Genomic DNA, 18,849 nt, shown 5'->3' with positions numbered 1-18,849 from the left:
ATTACCAAGAAAAGTTATTCGTCTTCATGACAGTTCGTCGCAGTTGTTCGGAAACACCCTGTATACAAAAACACTTAAGTAGATAGGGGCTTCACCGATGGTGTAATGATAACGTCATCGCCTTGTAATCAAGGGGTCCCGGGTTCAATATCCGGCGGAGGCACATATTGATTCGTATCGCACTTTAAACTGTACATCCAGTCCCATCCCAATTAGCCTTACTGTGCATAACGTGGACTTAAGACACCAACTCAATCAAAACCCACTTTATCCTGTAAGTATAGTCCCGATTAGCATATCTGTGCATAAAGTGGACTTAAGACAACACATCAAAATAAACAAATACGTAATCTGTAGAAGGAGAAAATGACATACACTGTGTGTTGCAAAGTGCGATGTCAATACTAACTTGTGATTATTAGTTTGTTTCAGGCGTTTTGAAAATTCTCAATTTTAGACGTCAAGAGGAAGGTGGTCGTTAATTACTCTGTGTTAATTGATGACACGCCTTTTTTGTTTAAATAATAAATTCCGTGGCGCAACAGTCCCTTGGGGTCAAATCACCAAGCGGCTTTTCTCTGGGTGAAGCGTGTTCAGTGTATCTAGTCCCAGCACCGCTGTTTTCTGGTTTTCGAGACGGCAAATTGATTACTTATTATTAGGATTTTCATGACTTGGCATTTGGGGGAGGGTGAGGATGATATGTTCCCTAAACATATAGAAATTCATATTATGAAGAAACTAATTAAATTAAGGTGCTTTTTAAGGGCATATTTTTGGCATATTTGACCATTTCTGCGTGATAGAGCATATTTTGATATATTTTCACTCTTACTCCCATGTTCACTCGAGGTTGTTTTTTTTTTTTTTTGGACTGCAGCAAAATCTTTTTCATTTTTATTTGAAAACGTACAGAAAGTATTCATTGTGCATTGCAATTCAGGCCCATATTGATGTTTGAAACAGACCAGTTATAAGGGCATATTTTTCAAATAATAGTGCATATTTTGTACAATTTTATGTCATAAGTGCATATTTTATTTTGGGTTATTTTTAGGTCATAAAAATCCCAGCCCTACTTATTAGTTTTGAAAGTCTCGTGGAGGCAGGGGGGATCGCCCATTTCCATATTTCATCCATGTTCAAAACCTGAAAAACGTTTACCAAGTATAGCAAGCAAAACAATTGAAAATAAGGTCAACCAGGTATAATAACGTTAATACACTTATTTTTTAACAATACATACAAGTTTGTGCTCTTAAAATGTCATAAAGAATGATATTTGTGTGATTTTTTGCAGAAATTTATTTAAATAAATATTCTGATACAATGTCAATACTACGATAATCCGATTTACATTCGTCACATCATCTCTTTCTGGTCAGTACGTTACACACCTTGTGTAGAATGACTCGTGATTTACATGTGACGTCATCAGTAATAGGTCGTGGATCACAACAAGATATCAACATAACTGTCTCAAATGTGATTTTTACCTTTTCTCCACATGCATTAGAAATACATGTTCAAACTAACAATACCGATTTTCTGCTTATTTAACACACATTTACGACACTAATGCTGATGCAGAGTTCTTATCTATATTACCTACCAATGATGACGTTGCTTGTAAAAGAAGATTCCCTGCACAGGCCTTGTGTATGGGAAGGTGTTGGTATGCAGCACTAACAATAATTGTTGACAGTCAAATTTTAAACTTTCATTAGTTGAAAACCTGTTTTAATTACAAGTCTTGCATTTTCGTCGCTTCAAGTACTTACTACTGTTCTTTGTATTTTTACACAATATTTATTTTTCTACTTACAATAATGAAAAATAATAGTCGATTGCATTGACGTTCCACTTAAACATGTAGGAACTAGCGTTTGTATCTTATATGACTAGCACCGTTGGAATTTTAAAATCAGTTGTAATGTCTTCGTGATCATGATGCATCGAAGTTAATCACACGTTATAATCACATAATTATGGTCATGACTGAAGTATTGTATATTGTGATTTGAAGCGTGTTCAGCACAATGATGAGTTCTTATATGGACTGGAAGAGTTACCACATGGTTAAACTTATTCATATCGGCACATTTCTTGAGATGGTTCTCCAACCAGGCTTGCTTTGAAAGTCAGTATGTTCTCAGACTTCAGCGGACGAGCCAAGTTCCCTTTCAACTCGTAGACGATACTTGAATGCATCTAACTGTGACTTTAGAAACCGTAGAACAATTAACCTTTCACATGCACATGCAGCACAAAGTTACTATTTAATCTTTCAGTAGGTTAGGTTTGGTTGCAATAAGATTTCTACACTTGTGTGACTCCATTATCGAAGATTGTCATCTTGCCTTCCATTTGTGTGTGAAAAGGAACTCCCATACCGGAACTTTTGGGATCTCAGACTAAGAGGATGCATGAAACATTTTTGCTAGCTAATGAGAGGGCGCTAACTTCAACTTGCAGCTGATAAGCAGATCAAGTGGTTCTTTCACTGCCGATAGTAAGGCTACACCAACTTTTCAGACGTATATCTATGGACAACGGGCAGCGAATTTCGTTTTGCGCGCGGACAATGCTTTCAAATGGAAGTTGAGTCAAGTTACTTTTCATTGCCTTGGCAACAGTGTTCTTGAAGCAGAGCAATGAAACTAGATTCTGGCTTTGCCAGTCGCAGGGAAGATTCACGTACCGCGGGAAGAATGCTTTCAAATGCAAAGCTCGTCAAGATTGATTCCACGGCGTGCCATAGAGCTTTGGAGAGAGAGCATCAACCGCAGCTATTTTACTCTCCCTTAAGGTCCCTTCAATGTGACATCCCGCATTTATTTCGTATTGTATGTTCTGTCGTGTACGTCAGTGGGAGAGTTCGGCCGAAACCTGATCTATACTGATCGCGCTTCCAGCTGGCGGTTGGGAAACAGCGAATCAGCGATCAGCTGAATTTTCTTCGACTGATATCGGGCATTTTCGAGCCACAAACAAATGAGCGTCGGACACTGTTGCCAAACGTACTGTAAACCCTGAGAGTTCTTCGACAACAATATCGTCAACACTATAAATGAACGGAGGATAACGGTGGTCCTGCACAATTAAGATTCCGGAACGACCATCTACACGTCGGTATGCAACTGGCAAAAGCAGAAGTATGCTTGACAATGGGGGGACAGAAATAGCCATGAAGGTCAGCCGCCAACTAAAAATGCGACCGGTATAATGTGACCATACCCTTAGACGAACACTCAAGCAGGATTCACACTGCCATTGCTGTAAATGCTGGTGGTGGTGGTTTGGGTTTCCGCGTCCAAGTCCCTCTTCATCTGCTCCAGGACCTCGATGTCGTTGGCCGACATCTCGTACTTGTGCACCACCAGGGTGTGGTAGAAGTGGACGGCGAAGGCGACGAAGATGACCAGCACGGGGATGACGATGACCGTGGCCGCCCACGAAGCCGTGAAGGAGTAGTCCCAGAACTTGACCCAGCAGAGGATGGCCACCTCCACCAGGAACAAGAACAGCCCGAGGACGGTAGAGAAGGCCCAGGCAAGCTCGATGAACCACCGCATCCGCTCGTGTGGCGACTCGTGAACCATGTCGTGGACGTGAAGCTTGCTGATGGCGTCGATGTTGGGGAGGATGTAGGTGCTGATCATGAGGGCGAAGATGTGAACTGCGACGAGGACTGTCGTGCAGACGGCGAACAGAACGAACAGCCACTCGGGAACGTTGGTTGGCTCGTTGATCTGCAGCTCCACCATGGCGACCTGCGGTTAAGATATAACAAGAATTAGTAAGTTCCACGGAGTTGGTGCAAGGCAGAAAAGTATTGTCCTGAAATTTCGTTGAATTTGGTCGAAAATTCAGCACGGTTTGACTGCTCCTCTGAATTTACTTAATATGTCTATCTTCCTCTCTTGTTTTTATTTTTGTGAATCTTCTAACTGTATTTTCGTTTTATCTTCTGTCTTAGAATCTATTTCTTCTTACCTTTCTTATTGATTGTTTCTTTTCTCTTAATTTCCTCTCTCTTTATTCTCATTTTTGGATCTGCTTCTCCGTTTCTCCCTTTATCATGTCTTTTTTTCTGTCACTTTTGCATTCCTACTCTCCCCCTCTCTCTCTCTCTCTTCTTTCATTCCTTTTTATCACTGATTTTTCCTTTCCCTGTCTCTCACTTTATTTGTCTTTCTCTTTGTTGCTTCTCTCATCCCCCCCTCTCTCTTCAAGCATTGCTATTTTACATTTACAGAGTTTGCATTATATTTATTTTACATTAAAATCTTTAAATTTAAAGAAGAGTAACTTTAACTGGGTTACTTTTGATCAACGTAACTCAATTACTTTAGTAAGTAAATGTTCAACACTTAGTGCTATGTATTGGACCTGTTCCCTATATGAACACAAAAATCATCATCTTTTGTACCGTGTCATCTTACAACAACCACAAAGGCATACACAATCTAGAGAGCTGGCCTCTAAAAGACACACCCAGAGCAAAAAAGTATGTACGACAGTGACCGGTGCATTACGTGCTCGACAAACGTATTCAATTTTCCCGCTACGGACATAGATTCGCTCTTGGATGTTACTGAGACTTCCGCGTAACTGACTGTCCAGTTGGCGAATGTAGGACTCGGTTCCAACTGGTCAGTTCTTGTTAGTATATGTATCATTTCGACCATGTAAAAAGTACTAAAAGCCGTTTTGTTGAAAGGGGAAGCTTGTGTCAGAATTGGACTCGTTCAAGCGGAACTATATTCTGAGCGCACGTATACATATTGGTTTGTGATACATCGCTGCAAGGTTGGCTTGTCGCAGAGCATAGCAATTAAGCTTAGTTAGGTGATTTTTAAATACAGCAAAATCTCGTTAATCCTGACCCCGATAAGCCGGACTTCGCTTAATCCGGACAGGCAAAAGGAAAAAAAGAACAGAATGCAAGGTTTTAAATGTGGCTAGAAGTTAAGAAGAGAACTCTCCAAAGAAAAGACAGTCAACCACTGATGAAATTCTGTTTCCCGCAGACATTGTACGGTACTGTATAGTGTATTTAGGCCTATGCCCTTTAAATACACAATAATAAACGTGCTTTGTTGCTATAAATTGAGTTTTAATGCACTATCTACTGTTCTTTTAGGCTATTTCAGTTAATCCGGACTTTCGTTAAACCGGTCAACTTATCCCCCATTAGTCCGGAATAACGAGGTTTTACTGTATGTAAATTAATCTTTTGTGGGCGTCAAGAATATGAAAGGAACAAAATACATGAATAAATTTCAAAACTCCATTCAACGTACCATTGCAAATCCAGATAGAAGTTCTGAGGTCGTAGCGGTTGCTTTTAACTTGGCTCTGCTCATGTGAAGGCGTCGCCAGGAGAGGCCAGTGGGGGTCAGTGACCCATCTGCATTCTCTTCCTCTAAGCTCGACGATGCGCAGCTCTGGAATAAAAGAAAAACCATCAAGATTTTAATTTTAAATCCCTAGCACTATTCTCTGTTGAACGTAAAAATCAAATAGTACCAGCCTGTTGATCAATTCCCAATTGAATTGGCCAATACGATTTCTCAAACCACGTGCCTTTGTTGCCTTCGTTCCTACATGGACGAAGAATAGTTGTGCATATACAGAGCGAGTTGAGTGCTAATGGTGGGCCTTTTCTGAGGCATTACCATGGTTTTCAACAGCCAATATTATAATACTGGGACGGTATCTTCCTAGTTATCCATCATTCTGTATCTTGCAAATAAGCGGTTAACTCATTGATAACCGACTTACTACCCCTAGCTTTATATGCCATCCAGGTAACGTATTGTGAGAGCACGATCCTGAAATATCCGGAACTGAACCGGATATCCTGTTCGGGTATCCGAATCCGGATACCTGGTTCAGGGATCTTGATCCTGATAAGGATACCCCGTTCAGGGATCTGGATCCAGGAACCTGGTTATTGGTTCCGGAGGCGGGTACCCGGTTCTGAGATCTGGATCCAGGCAGCTGGTTCTGGTATCCGGATCAAGGTACTCGGTCCTGGAAACCAGATCCAGGTACCTGTTTCTTAGTTTTTGAAACTATTATTACTTATTCATAGAGGCACATATTTTTGGTAAATAAAAAAGCAAAATTTCGGTATAAAAACTGAGTCAATTTCGGGTTCAAAAGCTGTAAATAAAATAAAATATTGGTGTTATGGTGGTGAAAAATTGGATCAAAAGTGGTATATAAAAAGACATTTTGGTTTTAAAATTGTGAATATAATCCTAAATTTTATTTAAAAACTACACTTATTCCACAGAATAAACATTTCACTTCTAATAGCCCATTTATGTAGTTATCCGAGTATTAAATTTATTTCTGTGTAAAGGAGTCAATTTTTGTTTCTCCAATATTAACAGCAGAATTAATCAATTTTTTCGGGAATTGCATAACTCTCAGGATAATTCAGACCTCAGAAGGTGCCACGTCGGTGAATAAAACCTAAATTTCGTGTTTAAGAGTTAATTTCGCTTCTTGCAGTTCATTTCGCATTATTTCGTGACAAAACATGGTCACAAAATGCATCTCACACCATTCAAAAACATGAAAAATTAACACTACAATGTGTTTTTTCAAATTTCGTTTTTTCATCAAAAACGAAATATGCATGCCCCTACTTATTGAGTATTAAAGTAAAAAGACAGAAAAGCAACATAAAGTTAGGATAAATGAATAAAAACATATTCAATTAACATGACAATTTAGAGTATGCTTATTCTGGCCCACTATGCAACCAAGAGGACACCATTAATTTGCTAATGTTCCTACGCATCCAAGAAGTAGCGTCTACTAAATAACCTTCCGCCAGAAAAAAAAAGTCCAGGAAAGTCTTGACCTTGTTTATCGACCTTCGGGTGCATCGTAAGCGACCGTCAATTCCCGAAGGCTTGATTAATTTCCCCTCATGGACTGTTTGACAGGCCTGTTTACGTCACGCCTCTCACGGAGGGCAGCACGTTGACATCAAAGGCAGAGATGGAACATCTGCGATGGTTGGTTATACGTTGGGAACAGATCTAATTATATCTGCATCAACTACTGGTGGCGTCAACTACGATTTGGCTCGAAACTCGCCCGCAACTGAAATCTTCCCTTCGAGGAAATGTTGACGTCGGAATCCACCCAATTTTTCATGTTCACTAAGGACATGCCTGCATTTATGAACCTAAACGAACTATATTTGCGAGTCCTTAATATAGGTACATCCAGTTGCTGCGATTAAGGGGAGCGGGGGGTCAATTGCCCCCTCCCCACTTTTTGCCGCTTTTGACCGCGTACTATGCCAAACCTTATCCACCAAGGGAAAGTAACTGTTCTTGCCCCATAGGCGCCGACTCCATGGGGCTTGGGGGGGGGGGCCTCGAGCCTCCAATTTTATCTATGTTGGGGCAGAGCCCCCCCCCCAAATAATTTTGCTTAAGAGAATCTAATGTATTATTTTGCTTCTCTTGTAAAGCTTACTCTGAATTGTGCCACATGAACTTAACATTAAATACACATTTGAAATGTTCTAGACCATCAACTTTGGAGGGCTGAGACCGCTAAACCATCAACTTTGGGGGGTTCTATGACCAGAGACAGCAAAACACATGACTTATTACTATATACTAAGTATATAATTATGAGTATTGTTACCATTTTTACTAAAAAGAGTTTCAAAATAAGATATGCATGAACTAGGGTAGTGGATGGGACGTTCGGGCCACAAATGGCTCTCACATGACATTCAGAACGAGATCATTGATATATTAGGGAGATCTGTTTTGCGCCCCGTGGTATCAGATATTAAAAGTCGGGAATATTTTGCTATTATGGTTGACGAAACTTGTGACATATCCATCCATGAACAATTGACATTTTGCATTCAAACTGTAAATGAAAATTTTGATATTTTTGAGGAATTCATGGGCTTTTACGAGATTCCGAACACTGAGGCCAAGACTTAAAAAAGGGAGGGAGGAGTCATTCATTAATTTATTTCAGTGATCAGAACCCCCCCCCCCAATCATTTTGACAAGTCGGCGCCCCTGCCTTGTCCCCCAGTTTTATAATCCAATCGCCGCCACGGGGTAGATATATTATATGTACAGATTTGAAAATACGGAAATTTAGATATGGCTTGAAACTACACGATTAAGTCAATATTAAGGTTTGGAAGTTGATGAGCTAAAAAAATTAAAAATAGCCTACGACCTTAAAATTGTTTAAAGACCAGCTAAAATTTTGAAAATGACCTAAAAATTATTTTCGCTCTTAAAATGAAACCTTGATTAATTTTTTATAAATTACAAGAGAGTAGTTGAATATTTCGATAAAACCCGCTGCTTAGTGGTAAAAGATATCGAACCAAAGAGGGGGGAAGAAGCAATTAAGTGCTAATGTGTCTTTTAAAATTTGTAAGGTTACATAAAATACATCGCAAGGTTTTTCGGTGTCATTCAATTCCTTTGAGTTCGCCTTGCACGATACAGTAAGCGGTCAGCATCTGATAATATAATTGTGTTTCGCGTACACAAGATTATATTTTTTTTTATGTAGTGACTAATTTTAGTTTCAAACCACAAATAATAATGACCAGCAAGTGAACCTCAAAGAAGGCTTCACACAAAGTATTTTAAGTTTACTAGAGGAAAAATAAATTTACCAAAATTAATTATTTTATTTATTCAATTAATGCTGTAGTTAGGAAATTTAAATGTGTAAGTTATGCTAGCAAATGCGTTTAAAATTCACGAAACAACAGGGAAGGAGCACGGAAGGAACTCAAAAATGAAAGAAAAAAATGTTGAAAAACGACCAAAAAGACTGAAAAATGACCTAAAAGCAAAAAAGGCTGCAAATGCATAATAGAAACATTTTCTGGTTCTAATTGAAGGGATATGAACTACTGGCACGTTTGGCATTGTCCTCAAGGCCAAGAAAAGATGATTGTTCATCACTTTCTAGCCCAAATCGTTATTATTATCATGTAACAATTATCAATGCAATTATCAATGCGATTTCAAATTCCTTTGCGTACCGAAACTCATAACTAACTAACTCTCTAGCCTTCTTAAACCCGAAGGTTCATGGCTGCAGCAATCCAGGCCTTCCATCTGTCCCTATCCTGAGCAAGATCTATATACTCTTTTCCATCGCTACCGATTTCCTTTAGGTCCATCTCGACGTTGTCCCTCCATCTTCGTCTTGGCCTTCCTACAGGTCTCTTACCATCAGGTTTCCCAAAATTATGTAACCTTCTCCACTCACCTGTCTCCTCATCCCTTTTAGGTCCAAATATTTTGCTAAGGATCTTATTTTCAAATATTCTCAATTTATGTTCCTCTTTCAATGTAAGGGACCAAGCTTCACATCTATAACATAATGCAGGTAAAATTATCGAAACTCATAAGAAAGTATTATTTTGAATCTGAAAACGGGAACATGTAAATATAAATATTTTTCTTTTTTCTAATCCCAGGGCAGGTTTGAGTACCTCACTTGCCCTTGTAAGGGGTGACCCTTTATTAAGACACCCAAATGTCAAGCGCTTCCGTTAGGCAGACTAGTGAGGCTCTGGCGCCAGGATTCATAGCCAGTATATTCCTCTGTGAGACCAGCTTTGTGTCGTCCGTGTATGTTTAGGATTGTTCCTTTGTCCATGTTATATTTTCACCATTCATCTTCGCGATTAGCCAAAAGTGGCAGAAAAGCGAAGTAAAATAAATCAAATGAGTCAATCACTTGCACTTGTGGCGAGTGTTCTGTACGGTGCACCTCAAGGCAGTAAACATTAGAGCACGAATTGCCATGATTACAATAACACGTTGTTACTCAAGAATCAGTTGACGAGCGGTTTCCCACTGCACGAACGCGATCGACGAAGCCTCCTTTCCGCCCCTCTTACAGCGCTACAGTACCGTTACTCGCTCTGCAGTCAACACGTGCTAACGAGAGCACTCTTTCACAAATATGGCTTGTCGACCATAAAATATTCATAATACTTTATTCGTCCGTTATATTTCTTTTGGCGCTCATTCAAACATGGTGACAGAATAACAGTCTCTTTATTTTTTTTCTTATTTTGCATCATTTCCCTACCTTTTTAGACCAGTTGCGACATTAGGCATATTGATGGAGAAACGCAAAGGTCAGAATTCGATCCGGCAGCCTTCTATGCGGGGGTTATTCCTGAGTAAACAAAAAATAATCTATCAGACAATTCGATTATAGATAGCGGGGAAAGAACTTCCGGTTTGGGCAATTTTTGCAATGTAAACAAGTGGAATACAGATCGTCACCGAGCTTATTTTCTTATAAAACATCGAATACGAAATGGATCACTTGAAATTTCTGAGTGATATACAGGAATAAAGGTACCTAGAAAGGATTGGCAATTTCCCTGATCCTTTGGATGAAGATTTACGGAAAAATAGTAGTCTTTTCCGAGACAATGTTGATCTTCTACCAACAGTTTCGTGTTAAAACATCTGCAGGTTGAAATAAAGCTTACATAAATTATAAGCATTGAAACATTTCAATTTTACAACAGTAGAATGTATAATTTTCGACAATGTGTAATCAAGTTTAGATTAGTTTTATCATATGGCATAGAGAGAGCGTCGTCAGAAATTTTTATAGGGGTTAAAGGCCAGTAATAAAAGGAGAATAGTAGAAATAATAATAATAATTACAACTGTTAAACAATAAATAATTACTAAACTAATGAACAAAAAGTTTATTCGAAATTTATTATTATTATTATTATTTATTTATTCTATACGAGTGCATATCCAGCACAACAGTTACAATACTGAAATACGCAGTTATTGTATTCTATTATTAACTTTTGCAAGTGTCGTTCAAGAAAAGTCTTTATTTTACTAATAAAGTTTACATTGATTACATTAAATTATAAAGTTATTATTTATGGAATTCTGGATGATTATAAACAGTTTCAATTTTTAAATATAGTCAACACATGTGTGTTAGACAATTATAATTTTCGAAACACTTAAAATATTTTCATTTGAATTACTCTGGTGATGTAGTGTCGACTATAGAGGCTATTTCCTGGTGTTTGTGTCCAATATTTTTGATTTACTGTCTGAGTTCACTGATTTTTCCGTATCGGATCTGTCTGAAAACTATGTATAGATCCCGAGAAAAAATATTTTGTTCCCAACCTCGTGTTGTAACCAAAAGCCACACAATGAATGTCGCCTTTTCTTGACACTGCCTTTACACCTTTGAACTCCATGCTATTCTATTGAAAACCGGAAGTAAAGTTCCCGCCAGCGCCAAGGAAGTACAGAAATGTAAACATGCGGTGAATAGCCCCCATAGAGCGACCACAAACAAAAGAACCTTCGGCCAAAAGTCTCCGCGCACCTTCCCCTCCATCGTTTCAACTCAGGCCATAAGGAAGCATGCTTCACTCTGCCCCTCCTCTCTCCGTGGGAGTACGATGCACAGGAGTTGCGGGTCTGCACAGGCTCTTTTGCCCGTGGTTCGTTCCACTTGTATCACCTTTGCAACCTATTTTTAACTTTACATCGCCAAGTTTCAATCTTACCTCCACACTTCTCTTCAGCGTTTTAAATGCTTTTCTTACTACCCTGTTCAAGTAGTAAAAATTAGGGCACAGCCGATGCTAATGCCGTTGCACCAGTTTTGTGTGAAATAAATTAATTTTGTGATGACTTAACATATAATTTAATATTCTGATTAATTCTCAAATACTTTAAAGCAAAGATATTCGTAAATGACGTTGGAATCACGCATCGGTATCTACACTGGTGATACCGTTTGCACAGGAAGAAATCGCCGCGGTGATCGACAGATTGAAAAATGGCAAAGCCCCGGGTCCTGATGGAACTCTAAACGAGTTAATCAAAATTACTAAAAACCAACTTCTCGGAGGTTTACAGACAATCTATAACCAATGTCTAGCAGAAGGGATTTTTCCTGAAGACTGGAAATTAGCAACGTTAGTGCTTTTCTTAAAGGATACCAAAAGAGATCCATCCAATGTAAAATCCTACAGGCCAATTTGCCTCTTGGATGTCTTAGGCAAAGTTTTTGAGAGGCTGATTACAAAGAGACTAAACGAAAGACTAACACTAATAAGAAATTCCAGCAAACAGTATGGGTTTATTAAAGGACGCTCTACTGAGGATGCGGTCAATCGTGTGATAACATCTATAAACCAAACTCATTATAAGTATGTTACTGGAATTACAATTGACATTAGCGGAGCGTTCAATAATGTATGGTGGCCATACTTACTACGAGAACTAAGGAGGTTGCAGATTCCTAAGCCTCTATACAGCTTAATCTGTGATTACCTGAAAGACAGGAGAATACAGTTCGTTTGGGGACATGAGACGATCTGCAGGAGTGTCAACAAAGGCTGTCCTCAGGGCTCTGTCCTGGGGCCAGTCCTTTGGAATATAACCTTGGAACCACTACTGCTGGCTCTCAGCAGGATGGATGAGATCATAGATAGTGTTGCTTATGCAGATGATCTATTAATCATAACCGGATCGAATAATCGCAAAGGTTTGGAGTTCAATGCTAACAAGATCTTGAATCAAGTGGCCATTTGGTCTGAGGAATCTAAGTTGACCATAGCTAAGGAGAAGACATATCAAATCCTCCTTAAGGGAAAACTGGCTCGAGCGCCTATATTCAAGTTTCAGAACTCTTCAATTAAAAATGTTCAAGTCATCAAATACCTTGGAATTCACATGGAAGCTCAAATGAGCCTAAGAGCTCATGTGAACAGTGTTACAGCTAAGGCCAAGTCAGCTTTACACAATATCTTAAACATGGGTAATACTGCATTTAAGATACCATTCAAGATCGCAATGCTGTATTATAAAGCGATATTTGTTACAACTATATGTTATGCAGCGTCTACTTGGGCTTTCCTTTCTAGGAAGAAAGTTGTCCGGGACCGTCTGAGATCGGCACAGCGCAACGTCTTGTTGAGAATTCTTGGGGCCTTTCGCACAACGTCAACTATGTCAACTATAGTGCTAGCTGGTGTCTTGCCTCTTGATTTTGAGGTTCAAAGACACGCTTCTAGATATTGGTTTCGGAAGGGAGACCAAGCTAAGATATTCATGCTGTTGGGAATTAATGTGAATACCATGCAGGACATTGACCAGGTTCTACAAAGCAAATGGCAACAAGAGTGGAGACAATACTCGGGATCAGTACACACGAAGCTATATATGCCTGACGTTAAATTCTGGACAATGAACTCACTCTTTAAACCAACTAAAGGGTTGATACACCTCATTACAGGGCATGGCCCTTATAAGGCATATTTGAAACGCTTTGGCCTCAGTCTAGATGACCAGTGCCAAGTATGTAAGACTACTGATACTCCAGAACACGCTGTGTTTTATTGCAATAAATTTCAAGAGCCCAAAATAAGGGAACTTAGAGCTAAGCTAGAACCAGACCTTGTAAGACAACAACTTACTTGTCAACGAACTTTTCCTACAATTAATGCTTTGGCTGAGCTGATATCTACGCTTGAGGAAATGGAATTCAAACACCATCAAGAGTCACGAGCCCGACAAGTGGTTCCAATATCATCATTTATTGAAAACATGGAACCCACTGGAACTAAGACTAGATCGAGCATGAGACTTGCTGCCCAATTAATGGGAGAAAGCAGCTGTGCACAAAATAATTGCTTAAATGAAATAAGATAGTATGAAGAAGGATCGGCTTCCCTGAATAGAAGAAAACACTACATTACATCCCTCAGAAGAGAACCCGACATACCAGAATTGGATCACTGAAACCAATATATACATTTCCAGTATCCAGATGCTGTCCACCAGTTGAGGACTGCGAGTAGAAGATTGAAGACAGAAGAGGAGGCTTGAGAACTCCCTATTCTTCAGGGATGTCTCTTCAATATAACTCTTATGAATATCTACTTGTCTTCTGATCTAAGGATTCCTCATCAAGTGCCATTATTACTCTCTTATTTATGGGATCTAAGGGTTCCTCGAATATCTTATTCTATATTCTCATTCTTATATTGTATTCTTATATATTCATTATTTTATTTCTATGTTATATGTATCTTTATATTTCATATCTTGCTTATTGTTTGGAGCTACTCAATTTCACAATATTAATTTTTCAAAAACGTCTTGGTTTAAATCTTAGGTACCAAGACTCAGAGCACTTGCCTCTTCTCTCTTACGTACCTTCTGACCTCTCCACTTACCAAGTTAATCCTTATAGATGTCAGGAGCGTATCTCTTACAACGACCAAGAGAATATGAATTGGTAGCTTCAAGCTTTTAACCTTACTAATTACAATAGCTTGGTATTAATACTATTATTTATTACGAAGGTGAACTGATAGCAAATAAACGGATGTACTTGAGAAACATACAATTATATCTTGTATTGCATGGAATGATATAATATACTTCATCTTAATATTATATTGCAATTATATATATATATTTAATCATGATTAAAAATCATGCTAAGAGCTCTGCTTTAAACAAAACTATCTACAAATTGTATGATTTGTTTATTGGCCCATTCTTGGTAATAGAAGTAAGAAACAATTGTGCGACTGTAGTTTCTCTAGATGGAAAGGGAACAAAAGGTAGACAAAACCTAGAAAACATTAAACCTTTTAATTGTTCGGAGGAGAAAAGAAAGGAGTTGTTAAGAAATACTGATTTATGTTTTAATTGTACATAAGGGTTGAATTTGTTGTAATTTTGTGCAAAAACGAGTTCAGTTGTTTGCATTATGTATTTTATTATCATGTGTAAACCAGCATGAATTTATTATCTCTGTTCTGTTGATCATCATATTATCTTTTATGTAAGAACTTATGTTTGGCTTCTATTCTCATCAGTATGGTGTATGTCAATGTATTGAGGAAGAGTGTTGACACGAATAACAAAGGGATAATTATACAAAGTGTCTCTCTAGAAGAATGATAAGAAGGAATATATATATAATGTAAGTTGAATGTAATGTGGTTCGCATTTTTATTCTTCACGAGTGCACTTCTTCCGTTTGAAACTATACGTGCAAATGAAGCCCTTCAATATTATGCTCACAACTAAATAACAAATATAATTGTAAAATGTCTTTGAATTAAAGAACTGTTGCAAAATGATACAACTTTGGAATGATATGATAATGTGATTCTTGGACCACGTTTACTTTATGCTCAGATAGTCTGATCGAAACTAGTCCTATAGTTTAAAGTGGAATCTGAACCCAGGGCCCATTTATTAAAAGGCGACAAATACGTATATACCAGTACGGCATCGGGAAGACTCTACCGCGTCGGGAACAACCTTTCCACATTTGGCTTTGTTCACGTAGAATCTTTATCATATAAACTTTAAAGCAATTTGCTAATTTTTGTATTTGTGTTTCATTTTCTTTTGTTTTTATTTTAGGAAGAACTTGTTCAAATTATAATTCCCGAACTTTATTTATATTATTACATAAAATAAAATGATACCCCTCAATTCACATCAAACTTGTAATTTATTATATAATATGAAACTTCATTGCACTACTTATCATTAAGAAATAAGTAAAAGATAAATGGGAAACTAAGAATTTTGTCTGAGATTTCGTAGTTTAATTTCAGCCATATTTATTTTGTCATAAAAACTAAAGACTACCAATAAATTGTATGATCAGGATGGATAAAAATAATGATTTTAATTTAAAAATATTTGAACAGTTTGATTAAATCAATTAGAAAATTATATGTAAATAAATATTTTTCTGTTTCTGATATTGTACCTACTATGGAAATGTTTATTGAGTGTGTTAATGAAACTATAGTAATATTCAGTAACTTTTATTCGAGTGATAATAAACATTCTGGATCTGCTCTATAAGTGTAACTTAAAATATTAACTTAAATATTTTTATAGCCTTCGTAGCTGAATTTTGGGGATTTTTTAATGGTAGTTTCAAAAATATCAGCTGCCATGTTTATTTACAGATTAATGATAATGACACTATTTATTGTTTAACATGATTAGTATTTTGTATACTTTTCTACAAAAAAATGTTTGCTATTTTTGCCTATAAAAATTATTGAATTTTAAATCAAGACAAATGTGTGTTTACATTTCCCTTGGTATGAGCTTCACACCATCAGTACATGTATGTTATTTCCTTTATTTTCCTATCTTAGAGTCTAATAAACACCATTAAATGATTTCGAGATTAATGTACTTTCACCAAAAGTGATTGTAATATCTACAAAATCTATATGTACATAATTCTATAAATTTATTTATTTAAAGTGATTTAAATCAATGATTTTTTTAAAAAAATCACCTGATTTAAATCAACCTCATTTATATCAATCCACCTTGGGTATGATGCTTACCCAACTAGTAAAACTTACTATAGGATAGGTGAAATGTACTCTCTCCAGATGAAACCAGATACTACCATTCTTTAAATGCTTACAGACATCATCTGTGATTTTTTAATACCCATACACACACAGGGCGTTTCTAAAGTATTATACATACTATTTCTAAGCCATGGGCGTAGCCAGAAATTTTTGCAGGGGGAGTCGGGCAAATTATAAAAGTTGAATAGTCGAAAACTAATAAATATTATTACCACGGTTATAAATGATGTTATACAATAACAAATCATTTAAAGAAACAAAAATAAATTTTATTCGAAATAATAATAATTATTATTATTATCATTATATAAATGGGGAAACTCGATCCAACAAACTAATGAATACCAGCACAAATATTTTCTATTGTTTCTTTTGCATTTTATGCATTTAGTATTTGAAAAGCATTTTGATATTTACTTTTGCACGTCTCGTTCAAGAAAAGACTTTAAATGTTAAGGGAATTAATTTTTCATAAAGTTTGTTGTATTACCTTCTCACCTTCAACTCTAATTATTAGAATTTTGTGGAACCATTTGTTTTTTGGATGAAATGGTAGAATATAACCTTGTTCCTGTATTTTTCACTCAATGTTTTCGATCCAATGCATTTTTACTTTGATTATTCTGTTCGAATACTAACTAAATGAACTTTATTTCTGTTCTTAACAATAAACTTTCGGCTTTCTTGTATCTTTAAATGAATGAAGTTAATTTCCAGGGGGTCCACCGACACGTTCGACCCCCTTCCCGACGCCCATGTTCTAAGCTTTACGTGTTCCAATGTCTAGCCAGTCTCTTTGATTTGGAAACGGCAATGGGTGTCGGTTAATTCTGTGTTTATTCTCATTATTTTGAAATAGAAGTGCGATACGACAGCCTGAGAAGAAGCATGTGGACCACATGTGGCAACCTTCCAGAAAATATACTGTTTATCTAATATTGGAAAATGAACATTAAACATTGTCAAGAATTGCAGTTCATGCACAATTATTTTCAAAACTTTTGTTGTGTTTGTTTTTCAAAATATCTTTACAAAAAGAAAGGTTCAGGGACTTTCGGGACACCCTGTGTGTATGTATATATACATGCCAACTCACCTGTCTCCTAGACATTTTATCCGGTAGTTGCATGGGCGGAGCATCGTATGGGTAATATGGGATATTGTAGTAAGGGAGATGTGCCACTGATACACTTCGTGGGATTCGATTGACGGAAAATTGCGAACCGGCGGACAGAGGTCTCTGCGATCGCAATCCATATTTCCCATTTGCCATCATGTTCTTTCCGTGAAATATCCGAGAACCTGGCAAGTGTGTGCTGGACGGGCTCTTGTAAAGTGTCCTCAAGGCACCAGACACTGGCGGAGCGGACACTGCAGCTAGCGGGGCCGACACAGTACGTAACGCTGACGTAATTGTACTCGTTGACGTGTTGTGCGCCGAATGCGCTCCCAGCGTGTGAAACCCATGGTGCGTGGAGTGCGTTGGATGTGCGAGGGCCTCGCCGTTACCCACAAGGTGCGTTGATGATGTGTGATTAGTGGAAGCGACTGAGCCGTTGTGTAGTACGGGCGGTGGGTGGTGGATTATCACAGCTGTAGCTTCGGTTACTTCCCGCGAGGGTCCGTCTAGATTCGAGGTCGATGTTCGATTGTCTTGCTCGATGGTGATATAAGTTGCGTCGCTTGTTTCTGGCAATACTTCCATTGTGTGCTCGTGTAATGTCTTTGGCGGCCTTCCGTCCGCCATTTTGTTGTATCTTCAGTGCGGATTTCTCTGTATCTGCTTCCTGTAAAGAAATGAAGGCATACTGCTTTATTAACTTAGTGTATAATCTTGTTTCTCAAACATATTAAATTCATAAAAAGCACTGAATTCAAAAGAAAACACAACAATTTGTTGATTAACAATATAAGAAGTACATTCAATTATATGCTGGTGCAATTAAATGGAATTAGATGCGGCAAAACTGCTTCACCAAGTGGTACCTGGCAACTTTGATCATGATTATGAATTCAGTGGCGAAGCGTCCTATGAGGCCAGGAGGCCAGGCCTACCCACGCCATTACTCTTTTAAAGGTGTATTTACGTATTTCGTCAAAACATACGTAATGCAATGGAAAAGTTTGGAATTTTCATTTACGATAATTACAAAAAAATTCTAACTCTGTCCAGTATACGAACTTTCCACGGAGTGAGGCACATTTGCTAGGGCCTCTTTCTTCTCTTTACATTCCGTCGTACGGTCGTATATGCGGGAAGCCTAATCTTACGAGTTCTGTAATTACGTATGCTTATAACGTGCTGGTGAGGCCGGCCTCGCGGTGTTACCCACTAGGACGAACAGAATATCAGCAACACTGCATTTCCGCCAGGGTTGGAA

At 37.9% G+C, this 18,849-nt stretch overlaps 1 protein-coding gene across 1 annotated transcript; it reads right to left on the bottom strand.

Moving 5' to 3' along the window:
- Positions 1-1,736: 1,736 nt before the first annotated feature.
- On the bottom strand, positions 1,737-18,251 carry LOC146002455 (uncharacterized). The gene is made up of 3 exons (XM_083140302.1): positions 17,565-18,251; positions 5,307-5,450; positions 1,737-3,773 (listed from the first exon to the last, which is right to left on the bottom strand). Exons 1-3 carry the CDS (start codon positions 18,213-18,215, stop codon positions 3,252-3,254), a joined length of 1,317 nt encoding a protein of 438 aa, XP_082996428.1. The 5' UTR covers positions 18,216-18,251; the 3' UTR covers positions 1,737-3,251.
- Between the last annotated feature and the right edge of the window lie 598 nt (positions 18,252-18,849).

Source organism: Lepisma saccharinum, chromosome 18 (genome assembly GCF_977018435.1).
Source record: "Lepisma saccharinum chromosome 18, izLepSacc3.1, whole genome shotgun sequence".
Lineage (NCBI taxonomy): Eukaryota > Metazoa > Arthropoda > Insecta > Zygentoma > Lepismatidae > Lepisma > Lepisma saccharinum.
Note: the sequence above shows the minus strand (reverse complement) of the source record. Positions and strands in the feature narration are given on the sequence as shown.